This window comes from Scomber scombrus, chromosome 9 (genome assembly GCF_963691925.1).
Source record: "Scomber scombrus chromosome 9, fScoSco1.1, whole genome shotgun sequence".
Classification (NCBI taxonomy): Eukaryota; Metazoa; Chordata; class Actinopteri; order Scombriformes; family Scombridae; genus Scomber; species Scomber scombrus.
The window spans coordinates 11,078,414-11,096,105 of record NC_084978.1 but is presented as its reverse complement, the minus strand read 5'-3'; the positions used below and the strand labels follow the sequence as shown (position 1 = coordinate 11,096,105).

Sequence of the window (17,692 nt, the reverse complement as noted above, 5' to 3'; positions counted from 1 at the left end):
TTATCACTGTTAGGATTTTTACCTGAAGGAAGCTTATTTTGAAATATATCAAGTTGATATTTTTTACTTTGGGTTGTGCAAAATGGTTAATTGGTGCTCATCTTAGCTCACAATGTGCTATTCTCTTCTCAGACAGGACATGACACCTGACCATGTAAAGGAAGAAAACTAGTATTTCACTTTTTAGTTGCGTGCTCTGGTGGAGAAGATAATTGCAATGTGACAACTTACCTGTGTGACAACAAGCCCCGGTCTCCCCTACTTACTATACTTAGTTATGCTCTCCCACCCTCGCCCATGAGAGACCCATCTCCAGCAGCTCAGCCTTGACCATCTTCACCAGATGATCTATGGTAAGCCTTGTTTCATTTTTTCAACTTTAGGGATCCATTCTGGGATCATTTGTAGTATGCGTACAAGCCATCATAGATGATGGTGTTTAATTTCTGAGATCACATTTGGGCATCCAGCCTTTATGTAGAGTTCCTTATTTTGTGACTTACTGGGCTAGAACATACAGCAGATCTTTCATAGATAGTAACTGTGAAAGGAGCTGACTTTCATATCGCATTTGGTTATTCACAAGTACTCAGCCCAATATGGTAGAACCGGCTTGTCCGAGGTGCTATACAAACAAATCTTTGTTTTGAAGCTGTAGGTGTTGGCCTTCCAGATGTTATGGAGGCTTGCGTAGGTGCTGCAAGCTTTCCATATCTGCACTGGATATCTATCTGGGCACCATTGTCCTTAATAATCAGACTTTTGAGGTGCACAAAGTTGTCAACGACTTGTAGTGGCTCATTATTTATAGTTATGCTTGCATGAGTGCTAGTGTTGGTGGACATCACTTCGGTTTTGGTGTAGTAATTATTATTTGACTTAAGTCTGGAGTGAGTACTTTTTGCTGTTTAGTTGAATGATGACTGAATGAATGATTTAAGAAATCACTCTGAATGTCACATAAAAAAAACCTTAAAACTAATGCCAAACTGCTACAGAAGCAAAGAGTGGAAAAGTAGTTAATGACTGATGAGGTCTATCTGACCCAAATGTTGCATTTATAATCAGGGAGTCAATTAACAGTGGGTGGATCATTTTTCTAATAAAAGACAATCTTTCATTTTTATTTTCAATTATCATCACAGAGTTGTCTCGTGTTATTCTGATCCTCACTGATGAAATCAGAGTGTAAAATCAATATAAAATAAACTTTGCACAATTAAAAATCATCATTACTGTATGTGTTTGGTTCAGTGTTGCAAACGATCTCTGCATTTGTTTTAAAACCTGATTGGAAATAGAAAGCCTGGAACAATAGAATGTTTTACTGACCTATAAAAATATATTTTTCCTTTTTACTTGTCACTTTATTGTAAACTTTGGACTTTAGTCCATGTCGGGATCCTGTAGGAATGATCTTTTTTCCCCCCAATTGGTCAGTGGTCGGGGTGTTGAGAGGTTGTGATTTGATCCTCTGAAATTAACCTGTTCCAGACCAGGTTAGCTGTACAGTATAACTTGCCTCAGTGATGTACCCAGGTAAAAAATTAACCACTGTCGTAATCCTGGAAACCCAAGGTTAAACCTGAAATTACCTCACTAACCACAAATCCTGCTTCTTAGTACCGGCCCCTGGTGTTCTGTTATTTTCCTGCCAGACTGAACCAGTACAGGAGCTGAGGGCTTGGTGTTGTTTCCACTCAGGAGCTTTGTGATCTTATTCTCATATACTCTTAAAGTGTACTTCTGCCTCCTTCACTAGTCCATCCACGAGAAGTAATTTGTCCCTTCTGGCAATCCTTTTTACCTTCTTGTTTTTGTTGCTGTGGGCTTTTTAGAGCAGGCTATGGAGTCTTGGTGATTTTGCACTCATCATCTTGTTTTTTACGTGTTTCTACACAGAGATCTTTTGCCATGTCTGAGGTGTTATCCAGTCTGTCTGGTTTCTGTGCTTAAAGCCCAAGACTTTGGTTGCTGACTCACCTTAAGCCAGTTTAGGTGAGTCCCACTGGGTGTTTATGTCATGAGTCTCATTTCTAGAGAGTCTCATTTTCTAGTGAGTCATCAATTGATGAATAATGAAAAATGGTTCCTTAATTCCAGGGCAAACTGAATCCAGGTAGAACTTTTGAAATATACAAGTGTTTGTGGTTTTTGGCTGGTTCAAAAGTTATTCAGCTTCAGCTTGAACATTTCTTGTGCTAGGTGGTGATCACTGAAGATGTCAGCACCGTGACAAATTTGAAAGTAGTGATGAAGTGATCTTTGACAATTGCAATTGATGTTCACATGGTCGGTTTGGTTGGGTGTTTTGCCATCAGGCAATATCCATGTGAGTTTGTTGATGCATGGAAAGATGGTTCATCCAATAACACAGTTGTTGGTAGCAAAGAAATCAGTCAGCCTTCCTCTGTTGTCATTCATCACTCCACATCCATGTGTGCCCATTACACTTTTGTTGTTGATGTTATCAGCCCCAACTTTGGTGTTAAGTTCACCAATTATAGGTGTAGGTGACATTTTTGCTTTTTTCGTAACAAATGTTGTTTACATGGTGGAGTTGTTGGCCCAATGCTTAACCTAAAAAGGAAGTTTTGGGTAACTTTTTGTCTTCCACTCTCCATCCACCTGTCCACTAAGGTTGAATCCACTGAGTTTAACCCTCCAGATGGCTTGGTTTTCCTGGTCATCGTAGATACCCACAGGAAGGCATATTGGTAAGTACCCACTCATAATATACTTACAGAGGACTTTAATAGGAACATACAATATAACAGCTCAGCCATAAATTCTACTTTTACGAAACTTATGGGCTACATTTTCAGTTTTTGTTGACATTGGCTGAAAGGATAATTCTACTTTATGTTTCTAACAAAGTGCTCGAGGAATGTATTTGGATTCATCCATAGTTTTTTTTTCCAAAAATACTTAATAAATTAGTAAATAATACTTAATAAATTAGTAAATAAAGTTTATCTGAAGCTTAAATGAGGCTTCGGCAGTCTTGACTCAATTTCACAGTCATATCCACTTAATATGACTGTGAAATTTAGAGTCCTCATATCGTAAAATGTGTGAAAGTTCACAATAATAATACTTAATACTCAAAAGACCCTCTTTGTGTTTCTTCAGACAGTGTTTTCCTGTTGAGCTGTGGTGGAAATACAGTAACAAGAGGGACTTTTGCACTAAAAAAACAATGTTGAAAGATATTGACTTGATTTGACTAATTTGGACGGCTAAAGTTTCATATTGGCATACATGTTTAAATACACTATTATACACTATTGTTTTAATTTAAGTTTTCAATTACTTAATCAGAGTAATGTAACTTATTACATTTGATTTATTTTCTAATTTCCAACAAATGTTTTCAACTTTTAGGGTAAGTGTACCTCATTTGAAAATGTATTCACTAGATCATACATATTTTTAAATATAAAATAAAGAGACTTTTTGAAAAAGTCAAACGTCTGGTATGGGCTGTGACACCATTTAAGCGCACGGCATGATTTACTATAGGTACATGATTTACTTTCTATAAAGAAATGTTGATTTCAAAGAATTAAAAGCAGCAATATGTATTCAGTAACATGTTAATGATAAAAATTGAGGAAAAAAAACATCCTCCTGAGTAAAATCTTAAAGGTCTGATTTCGGATGCAACCCTCTTTGTAATCATCAACATTTTCATAAGTAACTGTAATTTAATGACACAGTTTATTTTATTTTTTATCAGTAAAAGTAAGTAGTTTCTCCCTAACACTGACTACTAAGTTAGCCTTTATACAATAACACAAGCTTTTCATTCAGTTCACTCATCATCACTCAAAGGCGGTGTGTCTGTGTGTGATAACTACACACAGGCACTTACAGAGTGTATGTGTATGTGTGTATGTGTGTATGTGTGTGGATTCCCGCTTCCTATCCGCGGTCAGCCTTTCATAATTCACTCATGGTCTACATCTATTCTTACAACTGGCTGAATGCTATCCTCTTGCTGTGAAATCACACTGACCTCTTCGTCACGTCGGACTCCTCCCCGTCGACGCCACGCCGACCTTGTGACTGACAGTAAATCCAGCCAATCACAGCTGGAATCCCCGCTCCTTACGTATCCCGCTGACCAATCAGAACCCAGCGGTTGAAATCACTGTGGGCCCTGGCATTCAGGTTTGGTTGCAAAGGTAAGCTCTGGATGGGATTTTTGTGAGTTTTCTTTGACACATTATTTATTTGACACACTGTAATGTAAAGCATAATACTCTGTATACTTATATAATGTCGTGTCTGTTAAAACGAATAACGTCCCGAGAGGTAGCGGGCGTCCATTTGTGTTAGCCTGGCTAAGTGTTTAACGTTACAGCATAGCAAAGTATCCCAAGCAGAGAACAACGGTGATTTTCTAGCGTTACTGTTATAACCACTGTTTATTTATTATGATTAATGACTGCATTGTCGGGTAAATAACAGCCTTGTCAGTGCCCACTGGAAGCTGTCAGGGCATCATGACTCCCGTTAAACGTATTGTGTCGGTATTAGTTAGTCGGTTACACGGTTGTAAGTTTGCTTTCCCTCATAATTTAGCTTGTTTCTAAACACGGGGCTCCCTATTTGTAAGTTTTAATAAAACACGTTTTTTGTTATTGTCGAGCAGCTTATAGCTACGTCTGACACATTTGTTTATCAATATAGGCTTTCTTCACTGTCTGCACCCTGCATACTAACAAGGCTGTTTAGTCAAACACGTGTTAAAGCAAAGGTTTGTGTAACTTAACCCCCTCTATACATTGTGATAGACTAATTAAATGTTGTTGTGCATAATGTTGTGTTATTTTCAGAAAGCCTTTACTCGTTGTGAGAAATGACTTTCTGCTGAGCTGAGGACACATCAGGACGGATACTACCACACCTCAAAAACAGCTTCCACGACTATTGGATAACGTTACTGTTTGGGAAATATTTGGAAGCGGTCAACATGAAGTTATTTTTTACCTTTTAACGGAATGGATTTTGAAAAGACCTAACCTGGATGGTTTGCTGTACAAGTGTTGCTATAAGCTTACTGGTGGAGTTTCACAACGTTTGAGGAGGGCACGTCAAGTCTTTTAAGAGGGGAACTAACTTGAAGCCAACATGGATCAAGCCAGCGGTGGGGAGGACCCGAATAAATCCTCTAAAAAGAAGTCCAACGAGGATGAGGGCAAAAACAAAAAACTGGTAGGTTTTGGGGTGTGTTCATTGCATGGAAGTAGTGTCCCACATTCAAGGGTTAATGTTTCTTTCAACATTAGTAAGCCTGAAAAAGTTGCACTGTAGTCTACACAAGCAAAAAGTCAGTTTTATCCTTGTGGTAAAGTCACATGAAAACCAAGCCAAGTAGAAATAAAACTCCTGCACAAATGAAAAAAGAACATGTTGTCAACACAGCACACCTCTGGTTAGTGCAGGATGAGGCTGAAATAGTTATTGATGTGTTGTTATTATTATTTAATGTAGCCCCTATACAGAGGAGCTGATAGTTGTTAGAGTTGAGCAAAAGAGATAGTGTTTCACTGAGTGCTTTACTTTACAGGGCACTTAGTGCATCATGTGATTACCCCCATCAATATATCTCCTGAAAGTCCTTTAACGAGCATTTCTTGTTGTGACAGTTGGTCTTCGATATCTCTTAAGAAACATGCATAAAGAAGAAGTTCTGTTACTGTATGACTCATCACATAGGGTCCATGTGTTTTGTGGTGTTTTTATGAACTTTGTGTGTGTGTAAGTGTGTATGTGAATGATAAAACTCACCCTTAGTCAACCTGCATAGTATTATCAACACAATACATGGCTGTCACAAGAGGTCAATGTGTAATCTCTAGATAACAACTGTAACTACTCTTTCCTTATATAGCCTCTCTATTGGCTTGGCCTAGTGGAATAGTTTATGCAGAGTGAGAATTGTGGTTGTTTAGAAAGTGGGCAACGCCGACTATGCAACAGTGGAGCTCTTGCATACCTGCATACCATTCATGTCCTGGAAATGAGATCACAAGAGATGAGGGTGTGGAGTTGTGGTGTTGTTGTCTAGGATTTGGTGTGAAGTCTGGATAAATCACTTCTAATTGACATCTCATGTTGCTCTTTGACTTTATTTGCACAAACTACAACAATTGTCTAAACATTGTCTGTCAATACTAAGAGCATCTGAAACTGACAATTAAGTGCCTTGCTTGATAAACTGAAGCCACTAGCTTGTAGTGACAGTCATGAAATATAAAACTGTAAATCTAAAAACCATATTACTGAGTGTGTTAAGTGCATGTAACTGCACACACACACTGTTAGCAGCTATACAGACATCAGTGGTTGAGAGTAATTTTCCGTGACCAAGGACAAAAAACTTTGGCTGATATTTATCATGGGTTCTTGATTTTCCACATTTCTCAGCATGGAAAGCTTGGCTGCTGTTGAACTATCCGGAGGACATTGTGTCTAAATAGCCAAAAATTGACTACTAGTAGTGAGTGACGCTATCTATTAATGCCTTTCACTGAAATGTCATTATTCGCTGATTGGTGGGATTGGCCCAGAGTTTAGTTGTTGCCACTGCTCCCAAAGAAGGAAATGAAAAAGGCGCAATTTAGTTTGACTGGTGTTTTATCTTTGTAGAAAGTTATTGAACCAAATTTGTAGACATGGCTTATTGAAATTAGTTTATTAACGCTGCAGTTTTAAGCAGCGTTTCTTGTTGTTGCTTCAGTATGAATTTTCTTATATAACTGAGACACGAGGCAGTCGGCATTACTAATGCTGTTTTACATATCAAGGAAATAGCCTTAAACTTGTAATCACTGGTTATGTTCCAGAAAAGTTAAGGAAAAGTGGGACCATAATAACTGCCAATAAACAGACAGGAAATCCCAAAGTGGACCAAAATGACATGCAGTCCCAAGGCTAGCGAAGGGTGTTGCCTTTAGAAATCCTAACAACAGCCTGCAACTCTTGAATATCCTGCCTCCCAACTTTGAGAGGGTTTGCAAGAGAGTCTGGATGACATCACTCAGCTAATCAGGAGTGAGAAGTCTCTGTAAGATCACTGCTTTTTGTTCCTTAAAGTGGTCTCAGGGCCAGTCATCTTCCCTGTTGCTCAATAGTCCAAAGAGGAGCAGTCATAGGCAAAGGAAACACATGTTCTGGCTGTTGCAGAAAGCTCAGCACAGCCCCGAGTTGGACAGAGGAAGTAATTAATAATTATTCATCCCTGGTGGGTGGAGCCGTGATCTATCCTGTTTTGTTTATCCCCACTTTTTAGCTGCTCCAGTGAATGCTGTAGCACCAAGTTTGTTTGCAGATATAAATAAGTTGAAATATACAAACTTGAAGGACTGTGAATATTTAATAAATGAATCCGCAGTTTGTTTATGTCAAATGACAGAAACAAAAAACAATTTGTTTTATTTGCAGGAGTTTATCAGATGATTGTGATTTCACACTGACAAAAATGTTCAGTCTGACAGTCGGATACATGAATACTGATTCATACTTTACTATGTGAAGTGAGCTGTTACAAGGTACAACCACTTTTGTGTGTATTGTAAGCAAGGTGGCAAAGACTGGCACCATTTGGTGTCTGCAAAGTCAAATCAGTCTTTAGAAGAGAAACACTGAAAGCTGTATGTTTGTTTTACGAGTCACCTGGCAGGATTACATCACAGCAACACCATTTGGGCTAAGGGCCCAGGGTGTATGTAGACACTCAACACAGACAAGAACATTAGACTAACACCACAGTGTTCAGAGATAAAGATACTTCACAACTCCTGCAGCAATTATAAGCCACCTCGAAGTTGTAAAAACATGATATACAATAAAACATGTAGATTAGCTTTCTTTTAAAGGAATTCAAGAGGAGCTGGTTTCACAGAAAATGAGAAATATTACTGCTGTGCATACCAAAGTAATAGATGACCTCATACAAAGTAGCATGAAGGACAAGTCACCCTAATGTATCCATATAATAACTATAGAGCTACATAAAAAAGACCGGGTAGGGACTACAGTAGCTTATTTTAAATCTACAATCTGAATAAATCAGACATATATTGCCAGCCTCTATTTATAGGGTATTTGATTTGATGTATTTTATAAAGTGTTAGTGTTGCAGACTTGGTTTAGCTTATATACCTTCTTCTACATATGAGCCATTATTACAAAATATCATGTACTTCCTAAAATATATTTGAATGTTATTTTCGTTTATAAGAAAGCTTGTTTTAAGTGGAACAACTAACACAGTTTTTATATGAAGGCATTTACTATGAAATGTGAATAAGGCAACTCCATTAAGTGTTATGAGTCATATGTCCAAGCAATCAAGACATGCATTTTTGTGAATTATTACACACTTTAAATTTATTATAAAATATGTAACTGCACATTAGATGTAGCATCTTTATGCATGATGTCTTGTTTACTTGCTGATCACAAACCTATTGACCCACAGACCCGTTATGTGCGAGGAGGAATTCTGTTGTTCAGTGGCTTTGCTTCGGTTTTAAAAAATAAATTGTAGTAAAGCAGCAGTAATACAAAAGATGAATTGACTCACTGAGCGGAGATTTGTAATACATCAATTATTTTCAAGTGAGGTTTTCATGTTGAAGTACAAAGCACCAAATTTTACCAAAGGCTCAAGCACTTACACTACAGCAAAGTTTATAAAATTTTGATTGCTATTCAATAATTAATAACGCTATGTTCAGAGTAATAAATGTTCGATCATTAAACTTGCAGTTTGTAACTACAAACATTAAGAACAATTCTGCAGTGTGCTAGGAAGGCAATTTTGTCTCGTGATGAGATCAATCGGTCAGCAGATCGATTCCTGTAATGCTAACGGATGTCAGTGCTTACTTTTACTTTCTTTTACCTGCAACAAAACCATTAAGTGGTTTTGTTGCACAGTCATGCAGTGGTTTATGTCTGAATAAATAACTTGTTTGATATGGGATGTCGAAGACCTTTGGACTGATGACATAGTGTTGTCAAAAATCGAAAGGGTGCTACTTCTCACGTCACGCATGAGTGTGGTGTATAGATCAAATAAGTAAGTATGTAGCTGCTTAGTAAGCTCTGCCTTGTATTAGGTCAGGTGGATCCAGTAATCACCTGGAATCTGAACCAATTTAAGAGCCAGGCAAGACACAGAGGTCACATTCATGTGGTTCTCAGCTCATGTAGGCAGTCTGGGTAATGAGAGTGGACAAACGGGCTAAACAAGCTGGACAGTGTAAATGTCAATAATAAACGTTTAAAGACTGAAGAGAAGAGCATATCCTGGAAAAAAATAATAGGAATAGCAGTGAGAAGATGCCACTATTACGATACAGCTATATTCAATGCAAAACAGAGATGCTATTGTGAGAAATGATACAGAAAAAAAAGAGGTAGGAGGACCTTTAGTATATTACACTGCAGCTTGGTGCCTATTTGCTACAGGTGCAACCAGGTGCAGCTACTTACAGTCAATACTGTTCACATCATATGGGATGTCTAATAATAATAATAATAATAATAATTATAATGATTAACTTTATTTATGTAGCTTCTTTTAAAGACAAAGTTTACAAAAAGCAAAGCAGTACAATACAAAGCAAAGACACAACACAGAGAGTAGTAACTAGACTGACATTGACAAGATGAAGGAAGAGGACAATGAAATACAGTAAGGAGATGATGAAAATATAATATAAAAGTATACAAAATAAAAAAATGAGATAAAGTAAAATAAAACAAAATAGACTAACAATAAACAAACAACATCACAGTAAAGCGAGTCTGTAGAAATGAGTTTTGAGAAGTGATTTAAAAAAAGTTACCAATTCTGCTAGCCTCATTTCCTCAGGCAGGTCATTCCAAAGCCGAGGGGCCCTGATGACAAAAGTGCGGTCACCTTTAGATTTCAACCTCGACTTTGGAACAGCCAGAAGGGCCCCACCTGAGGATCTAAGGCTGCGGACTGGCTCATATGGAGTCAACATATCTGATATGTAGCTTAGAGCTAGACCTAGACGCGCTTTAAAAGTGATCAGTAATATCTTAAAATCAATTCTAAAATGAACAGGGAGCCAGTAGAGATAACAATTGCAGTGTTAAGAACTGTTCAATTTAATAAAATGGTTGAATGATTACAGAGGTGGTTGTACAATTCTGTTTAACCCCATATCTATTAAATTTGGTTTTAATTACATTGAACGTCAGTCTTTGGTTGATGTAAGGCATTCACATCTGTTTGATTTTCAGGCACTCCCAAATTATTGTCTGCTAAGTCAAGTATATCAGCGCTTTCAGAAAAGAGCAAGCACTTCTGTTTGGAAATTGCTTAGAAAGTCCTTTGTTGTCAATACACCTAGGAAAGCTGTACCTCCCCTGAATGCCTGAGGTTTGTGGTTTGAGGCTGTGATTATCCCAGAGGCTAAAATAGGTATTTTTATACAGTGAGGTCAAGTTTAAAAAAAATGATCTCACTACAATGAAATGATTACTATGGGGACTAACATTATCACACATGAATACAGTTGGGCACATTGAATCCACAAGAGTCTCAGCTTTCCAGTCATACCCAATTTATGCAATTCTAAAACTGTTTAGGGACATGAGTATGCAGAAATATTCAAATACACAATTTTTTAGAATGGGTGAAAATAACACATTTAAACTGCATGCAAAACACTGCATGGTTTTTGCCCAGAACTGCATGGGATTAGCATAGAGTGCGGATGTCTGTGAAGGGGAGACTCATGGGTACTAATATAGCTCATTTTCATTCAGAAATCTTGAGTTCAGAGGTCAAGGGACTCATGCAAACTTTTTCCTCATCAAAATTGAGTCTAACTTCGAAGTGCTTCTTAGCCCCTTCCAGACAAGCTATCATGACACAATACCAATGGTTGCCTTAGGTCTTGTAGTTTCATAAGATACCAGCATCTTAAATGTAGCCTTAAAACTGAGCCCCCTACAGCCGCTGAAAGACCTTAATGTTGGCCGAGAATGCCAGCATCCTCGGGGAGAGGTTCAAGAAAGACTGCCACATCAATATAGGAATTGCCTATAAGTGAAGCGAGAGGAAAAGCTGGTGTAATCTGAAAATTGGCATGTGTCCATCATTTTCTGTCAGGTTTTATTTGGGGCTGTTTGCGATTTGTAATTAACCCTGATTAATTAAATTGGGCCTTAATGATTGCAATCATGCTCGTCATTTAGTTAGCCATTAAAGTAATTGAGGCTTCAGTAATGAATGGACAGTTCAGCTCTACTTAAGCAGTGATGTCTTTATGATGAGGACTTGGACATGGGAGACATTACTAGAATAATGGTATGTGATCCACTCTAGTTGATCTCGTTCAGTGCTGCAATTCATTCTGCTGCTGAGAAATCGTATAGACATGCAGTCGTTCCACAGTATGGCTCAGTAATCACAAGTATTAATCACTCACCGATAATCGCTTTAATCACATCATGGAGTTTTTCTGTATTGTGAGTGATCATATAAAACTTTCATTGTCTACATTAAAACCTTTTCTTTGAATTATTGCTGAAATATTTGAGAATGACAGATGGATATAATATTTCCAGTTTAACTTTATAATTTCTATTGTGATCAAAGCGATATTGTGATACACTGCATATTTATGTTTTTTCTCCCATGCTTTGCTACATATTAGGCTACAGCCCAAATGTTGGTGCTTGAATCACATTTACAGCAAGGTGAAGGTGCAGTTAACCATCATGTGGTCCTACTGTATGTAGTTGCTTACTGTGTATTTGAAACCTCTGACCCTTTGATATATGAGCTTTAGGGAAGCCTCAGGGATCATTCTGGGTCACGTTAACGTGCAGTTAGTAAGTTGTCAGCTTGTTACACACAGAACATGCTGCTCTGTATTGTATACCTCTTGTTTGGTCAATCTATGCTAAGCCATGTTGAATTTTCTTCCACTTTTACAGTATCATTTATTGAAAATAACCACAATTGTTTCTTTAGGGAGACGTGTTAGAAACGGCAGGAAACAGACCACATGTGAATGTTTTAATGGCATTCAGGAAGTCGGACAGAGAGGAAGTGGTGAAGAATGCTTTAGTCACACAGTGGAAGAAACCGACAGACTCACTGCTCTAATGTCACCACCTGAGATGTGACTTATTCATGTACATCAGTGGATTAAACTGAAGACTTGAGAATGGGAAATTTGATTATGGGGCTCAGATACATTTTTAAAAACCCATGTGAAACATATGAGCATCAGTCTTATGAAAATGCTTTGAAGTTGGTCATAGTTGCATACAGTACTCTTGTGACTCATGAGGGCTATGTTTTGCATGAGCTACTGCAGGGACTGATGTAGGGCAGGCTGAAGGGGGGTTTCTCTGCTCTTTTACCAGAGTAACAGTGCAATGTAGGACCCTTCTTTCATGCACAGAGTGGGTGTTTTTCATTGTCGCTAATTTGCTTAAATTTGTTCCTCTTCAGTGCAAGTTAGAAATCCGGTTTTACTGGGTTTGCTTGACAGCTGTCTTCATAACTAGGTGCAAACACGAAACAGAATATATAACATTTACTGTGGTCCGACCACAATCAAATATACTGTGACATAGAGCAGAGTATACAAGAGCACAGGAAGTGATTACAGCTAGCAAATTGTGCAGCTGTGGAAAGAGGTCAGTTTAAAACTGCGACTAATTGACTGACAGTGAGTACGTGATGCAGTGGCTGATCTTTGTTAGCGGAAATGGATTGAGGCAGTGATACCCTGAGTCATCATAAGTTTTAGGAGTCTTAAAAGGCTCACAAGATAGCCGCGGTTATGTAAAACACCACAGAAGTACATTTAAGTATAATAACAACAGTGATGCAACCACATTGTACCACATGTACTAGGAATGCTTTTTAAATCACCCAGCACTCTGGTAATATATCATTAGCCACCATATAGCCTACCTACAGATAGTAAGAAGGTCACAGGTGCATGTTTTTTGTACATGTCAGCAATCAGGGAAGGTGGTAGTTAAGTATATGTGTTCACTAAAGAACTGGATTTAAAATTTTAGCTAAAATAAGTCAGAAAAATAATAGCAACATCTTATTGTTGCTGTTATGATTCAGTATTAAGTAGGACAGATTCATTTCACTACAAAAGTTATAAGTGATATCATGGACAATTAAAGAAGGTCCTTGTACTGTGACATTTTCATCCTTTCTCACAAACATCACCACGTATAATGGCTGCATATCATGCCAACCCTCAAGGGTACAGTACTACAAATTTGCTTTCAACAAACACAGAGATAACCTGAGGGCAGTGCTGTGCTAGTCTGGAGTCACATGGTCGGGCCATCCAGTAAAGAACCATTCAAATCTTGTACTGGCATTTGTGTGCTTCCCCTTTCAATAGTTGCTGTTTTAGGAAACTGTAAACAGTACCAGTGCTTCTCCTGAAATAATAAGCCTACCACAGACTCATGCCCTTTTAAAGGCACTTCAACTCTTGCTGATATTCAGTGCTTTTTTAAAAATTGTTTTTTTTCCTTCTTTTTTTTTCAAATTAATTACTTGTTCTGAGATGTTTTTGGAACTTGTTGAAATGAAACAAGTGAAAGTATCTCAAAGTCAAGATTGTAGGCTAGGACTGAGGAGTGAACTGTGCATTTGTCAGAACTTAATTTGTTTAGGAGAACGAGATGACATTCTGCGCTTGACTAAATTGTTCCTAATCCAGTTTACCAAGAGGACAAGTATGCCATTATCGTGTATGTGAATGATAGTGTTTTTGGTGCTGGGATAAGAGGTTGTGTCTTCTGTTTTGTGTGTGTTCACGGGTTAGTTTGCCACATTTGTGTGCCAGTGCTTGTGGCACTGCCTACAGACACAGTACTGTACACCCTGTGGGCTGCAGTTGTCAGAATGCTTCACTTCACCATTTGTGTTGAGTAAGTCACAGATAGATGTGTACGGATTTGGATATCTCTAATTTAACTGCAAGTAAAAGTGGCCTAACTTCTTTGGGACTCAGCTCAGTTTTTGTGTGTGACTGTCAATTCAAATTTGAGCCACATACACTGAACATTTTCTCATAAATCTGATACATAAATAATTTATGGCAATTTTTTCATCTTACAATCAGTAGTGTTTTAGACCAGGGCTGCAACTAATTATTACTTATATTGTGTGTAAATGTATTAACTGTTGTGGATTAAGCAATTACTTGGTTTATACGAAATCAAAACTGTAATATGTTCAATTTACAATGATTTAAAACAGAGAAAAGCAACAAATCATTAAGAAACTGGAACCAGTGAATGTTGTTTTTTTTGCCTGATGAATGAGTTTAACAATTAATTTAAGACTGGTGCAAAAATTGGTGTTTTGAAATGTTGAAAGCCTTACTTAACATGAAGTTGAACATGAACAAGTAATGCATAGTTAAGCATTGATTAACCATGTACTGTAGACCCTTAACATGCAGTTCTTTTGTCAAATTACCTTTATGCCTTTCTGTGTATAACTCACAGCCCCCTTAAATCTGAAACATAGCCTGCTGTGAGAAGACCTGTTCTGGATTTTACTCAACAAAGATATTCAGACAATTCTTTAAACTCCACAGCTAGGCAGATAACAAAGTTACAATATATATGAGACTGAAGACTGTAGTGCAAAGGAAACCAGACGGTTACTGTCATTTAATGTTCAGGAAGAATTAAAATTTATGGCAGTTGTATTTCTCTCTCAGCCATCTGGCTGTTGAAGTCAGTTTTTAGAGTGAATACATGAAAAAAAGTCTCCATATAAGTTACAGAAAATGCCTGGTGTTGAGTATTGTTAATACTTGAACTGGCAATGGTACCTTTTTTCAATACTTTACTCTCTCTGTAATAACAGAAATGTAATTTCAGTTTCAACATTATTTATTTAGAATAGTTTGTTGTGTAAGGCAAAATAAACAATAATAAGTAATACATTAATATTGAACAAGATAAAATAGAGCCTGTTGTCTTCTGTTCTTCATCAAACATCATCATCACTGTGGCTGTTTCCACTTGTCCTGTTCCTCTCAGTATTTCTAACTGATCCACTGAACAGCTCCAAATGCATCTAAATCTTGTTGTGACGTCTTGTTTTGATTGAAGAATAGCACTGCTAACGAAGTTCTGCTAATTTTGCAATAAATACCTTTCATTTCAAGTAATTCACAATAAAAGTCTTCTGTTAAGAGTGTCAGTGTAAACGCTTTTAATATGAAGCAGAAGTACTAACAGGAACTCAGAAGAGACATTTCAGGCGCATGTGTGTCTGTAAACTAGAAAATAATTTTTTGAAAGGCTTTAATAAGTATTTATTTGAATGCATAACACAACCTGCTCTCATGATACTGCAATTTGGCACTGATTGATCCAGTGTGAAAAGGTACTTGGTAGCACCGATGTAATTCGGTTGGGCCTCTTTGACCCTTTTTTTGTCTGCTTGAAAAGGGCATACCCACAGTGCAAACATCAAGATTAATTTGATAGATTTTTATCAAGAAGGATAAATGTTACTTTCATGCTTTCATAAATCTTCCATTGCAGTGTTGGCTTCGTTGTGCTCTACCTCTGCGAGTTTACGAAGACGGCCATTGAGAAGACTTTTTAACAAGATTAATTTAGACAAATTGATTTGTTTAGACTACGTCTAATTCGGTTATTCGGGTGGTATTGGGTGCTGTCTGATGCCACTCCCCCAAAATTGAGCATGATATTGGCAATGCTGTACATCCTATCTGATTACAAAAAGACAAATTACGCAATTTTGATGTTTGTGGCTATGACTTGCAAACATTAGCCTCTAATGTAACTAAAAGACAGTGGTACCATGGTCACACACATGGCCAAGTCTTCCAGCTACAAATTTGTTTCGGACAGGAGGAGTTTGGTGGAGGTTAGTTGATAAAAGTATCTTTAGATAAAGGTTTAGTAATTAAAGCCAATATCTGTAATCCTTTATGTGCATTAGTCAGAACTCCTTTTTCTTTAGTTGGGTCTCTGGTGAACCCTACTGAAATGTTGAGGAGCAACAGCACAACATTTAGAGGCTCTTTATACTGACAGACACAACAAGACATAGACACAAGGCATTTTCTTCTTTATCCTGTCATTCTGTTTTTTTTTATTTTGTAATACATACAGACATTTATCAGCAGTCACTCTTATGATTGTTCACATGCACTGTCATTGCTGTGCTTCAGATTCACTTCTTCATTTTCCCCCCCTCAAATTTGATCACATCATGATTTTTGTGAATGACAATTTCACAAGCAATTCTGTCTCTCATCTTGACTGGATTAAAAAAAAAAAGTTTTTTACAGTTACTGTTCTTAAGGGACTTTCCTCTTATAAGCAAGGTTAATAGCAGAATTGGCAAACCTTGCTTTCTGTATTTGGCCAAAAACTGTCTCTTGTGTGCTTTATATCCATGACCACATCCAGTATCTCATATTATTTGCAATAAAGAAAATAAGCCTTTGAAATGAATCAAAAGTCCACATTGCAACCTGTCAGAATTAACAATCCTCGAGACCTTTGTGCTGATGGAAGGGTTCTTAAATTCCTGTAATCAGTTTCATGTTTACATACACAGCAATTCTGAGTCACGAGTGGGACAGAAGTCAAGATAAGTAACAACTATGTAAGGCAGAGTAAATGTACCAGAGAGTATATATTCTAGTGCCCCTCCACTCTTAAATGTGTTTTTCGTATTGTCACTTCTCTACTACTCGGATGTTTAACCTTCACTGTGCAGATTGATGTATGGGCATAGTTTGATACTTGAAGGCTGTTTTCACATCAATTTGCTGAAGGTTTTTCTGTGCCCATCTTACATCTCACTTTAAGACCTGCACACACCAGGATTTTGTGGTGACATCACAACTAGTTTGGAAACCAATCATGGTCCAATATGCAGTTTACAAAAGTGTGATGTGTAAACCTGAAACCTGCAGCACACACACACTGAGAATGGACTTTTCATAGATGTAGGAGACATCTTGTGTCCAACAGCTGGAACTTTTTTAATTAAAAATATTTTTATATTTATAGATTCAGGATTTTTCAGTGAGGGAGAAAGATTAGATTTTAACTTACTGTTGATAATTTTGGAAAGGACACAAATTATTATGCAGTATTTTAAATGTATCTTAAACATGACTGGTGGGAATCTTTAAGTATTGACATGGTTATACTGACAGGTTGCATGCTTGTTGAGCTTTGAAATATACATACCATTGTACGCTTAGTTATAAAATCTTCACAATTTTCTTAATTTTTTAAATTTTTTTTTTTAAGGAATTGTTTGCCACAGAGAAAAACAGGTCTGAGTCCTGCTAACGCTGCCTAGCCTTTAGCTGAACAGGGACACAAGGTAGTTTCATGAATGCCAAGAACTGAAGCACATTGCATTAGAGTCTTCACTACCAACAATGGCTGACTCCCAGTAATCCTTTGTTATTATTAGAACTAATTAAAGTAAAACCTAATTTCCTCTCATAAAACTCATTTTACAGAGGCATCGTGGCTACTGATTTTATAGTGATAGTTCCAGTGGGTGAGTTAAAATGACATTCCTACAGATGGTCTAGTTAAATTGGTGGGGAATAACAGGCATTGCTATTTTAAA

The 17,692-nt window shown here is 37.4% G+C and overlaps 1 protein-coding gene across 2 annotated transcripts in view; it reads left to right on the top strand.

The window, feature by feature from the left end:
* The first annotated feature begins 4,149 nt into the window (after positions 1-4,149).
* diaph2 (diaphanous-related formin 2) overlaps positions 4,150-17,692 on the top strand; it is a 367,046-nt gene continuing 353,503 nt past the window's right edge. For both annotated transcript variants that reach the window (XM_062425006.1, XM_062425005.1), the window contains exons 1-2: positions 4,150-4,187; positions 4,842-5,220. In XM_062425006.1, coding sequence (XP_062280990.1) covers positions 5,137-5,220 — 84 coding nt within the window. In that variant the 5' untranslated portion in view covers positions 4,150-4,187; positions 4,842-5,136. The remainder of the gene's footprint in view (positions 4,188-4,841; positions 5,221-17,692) is intronic.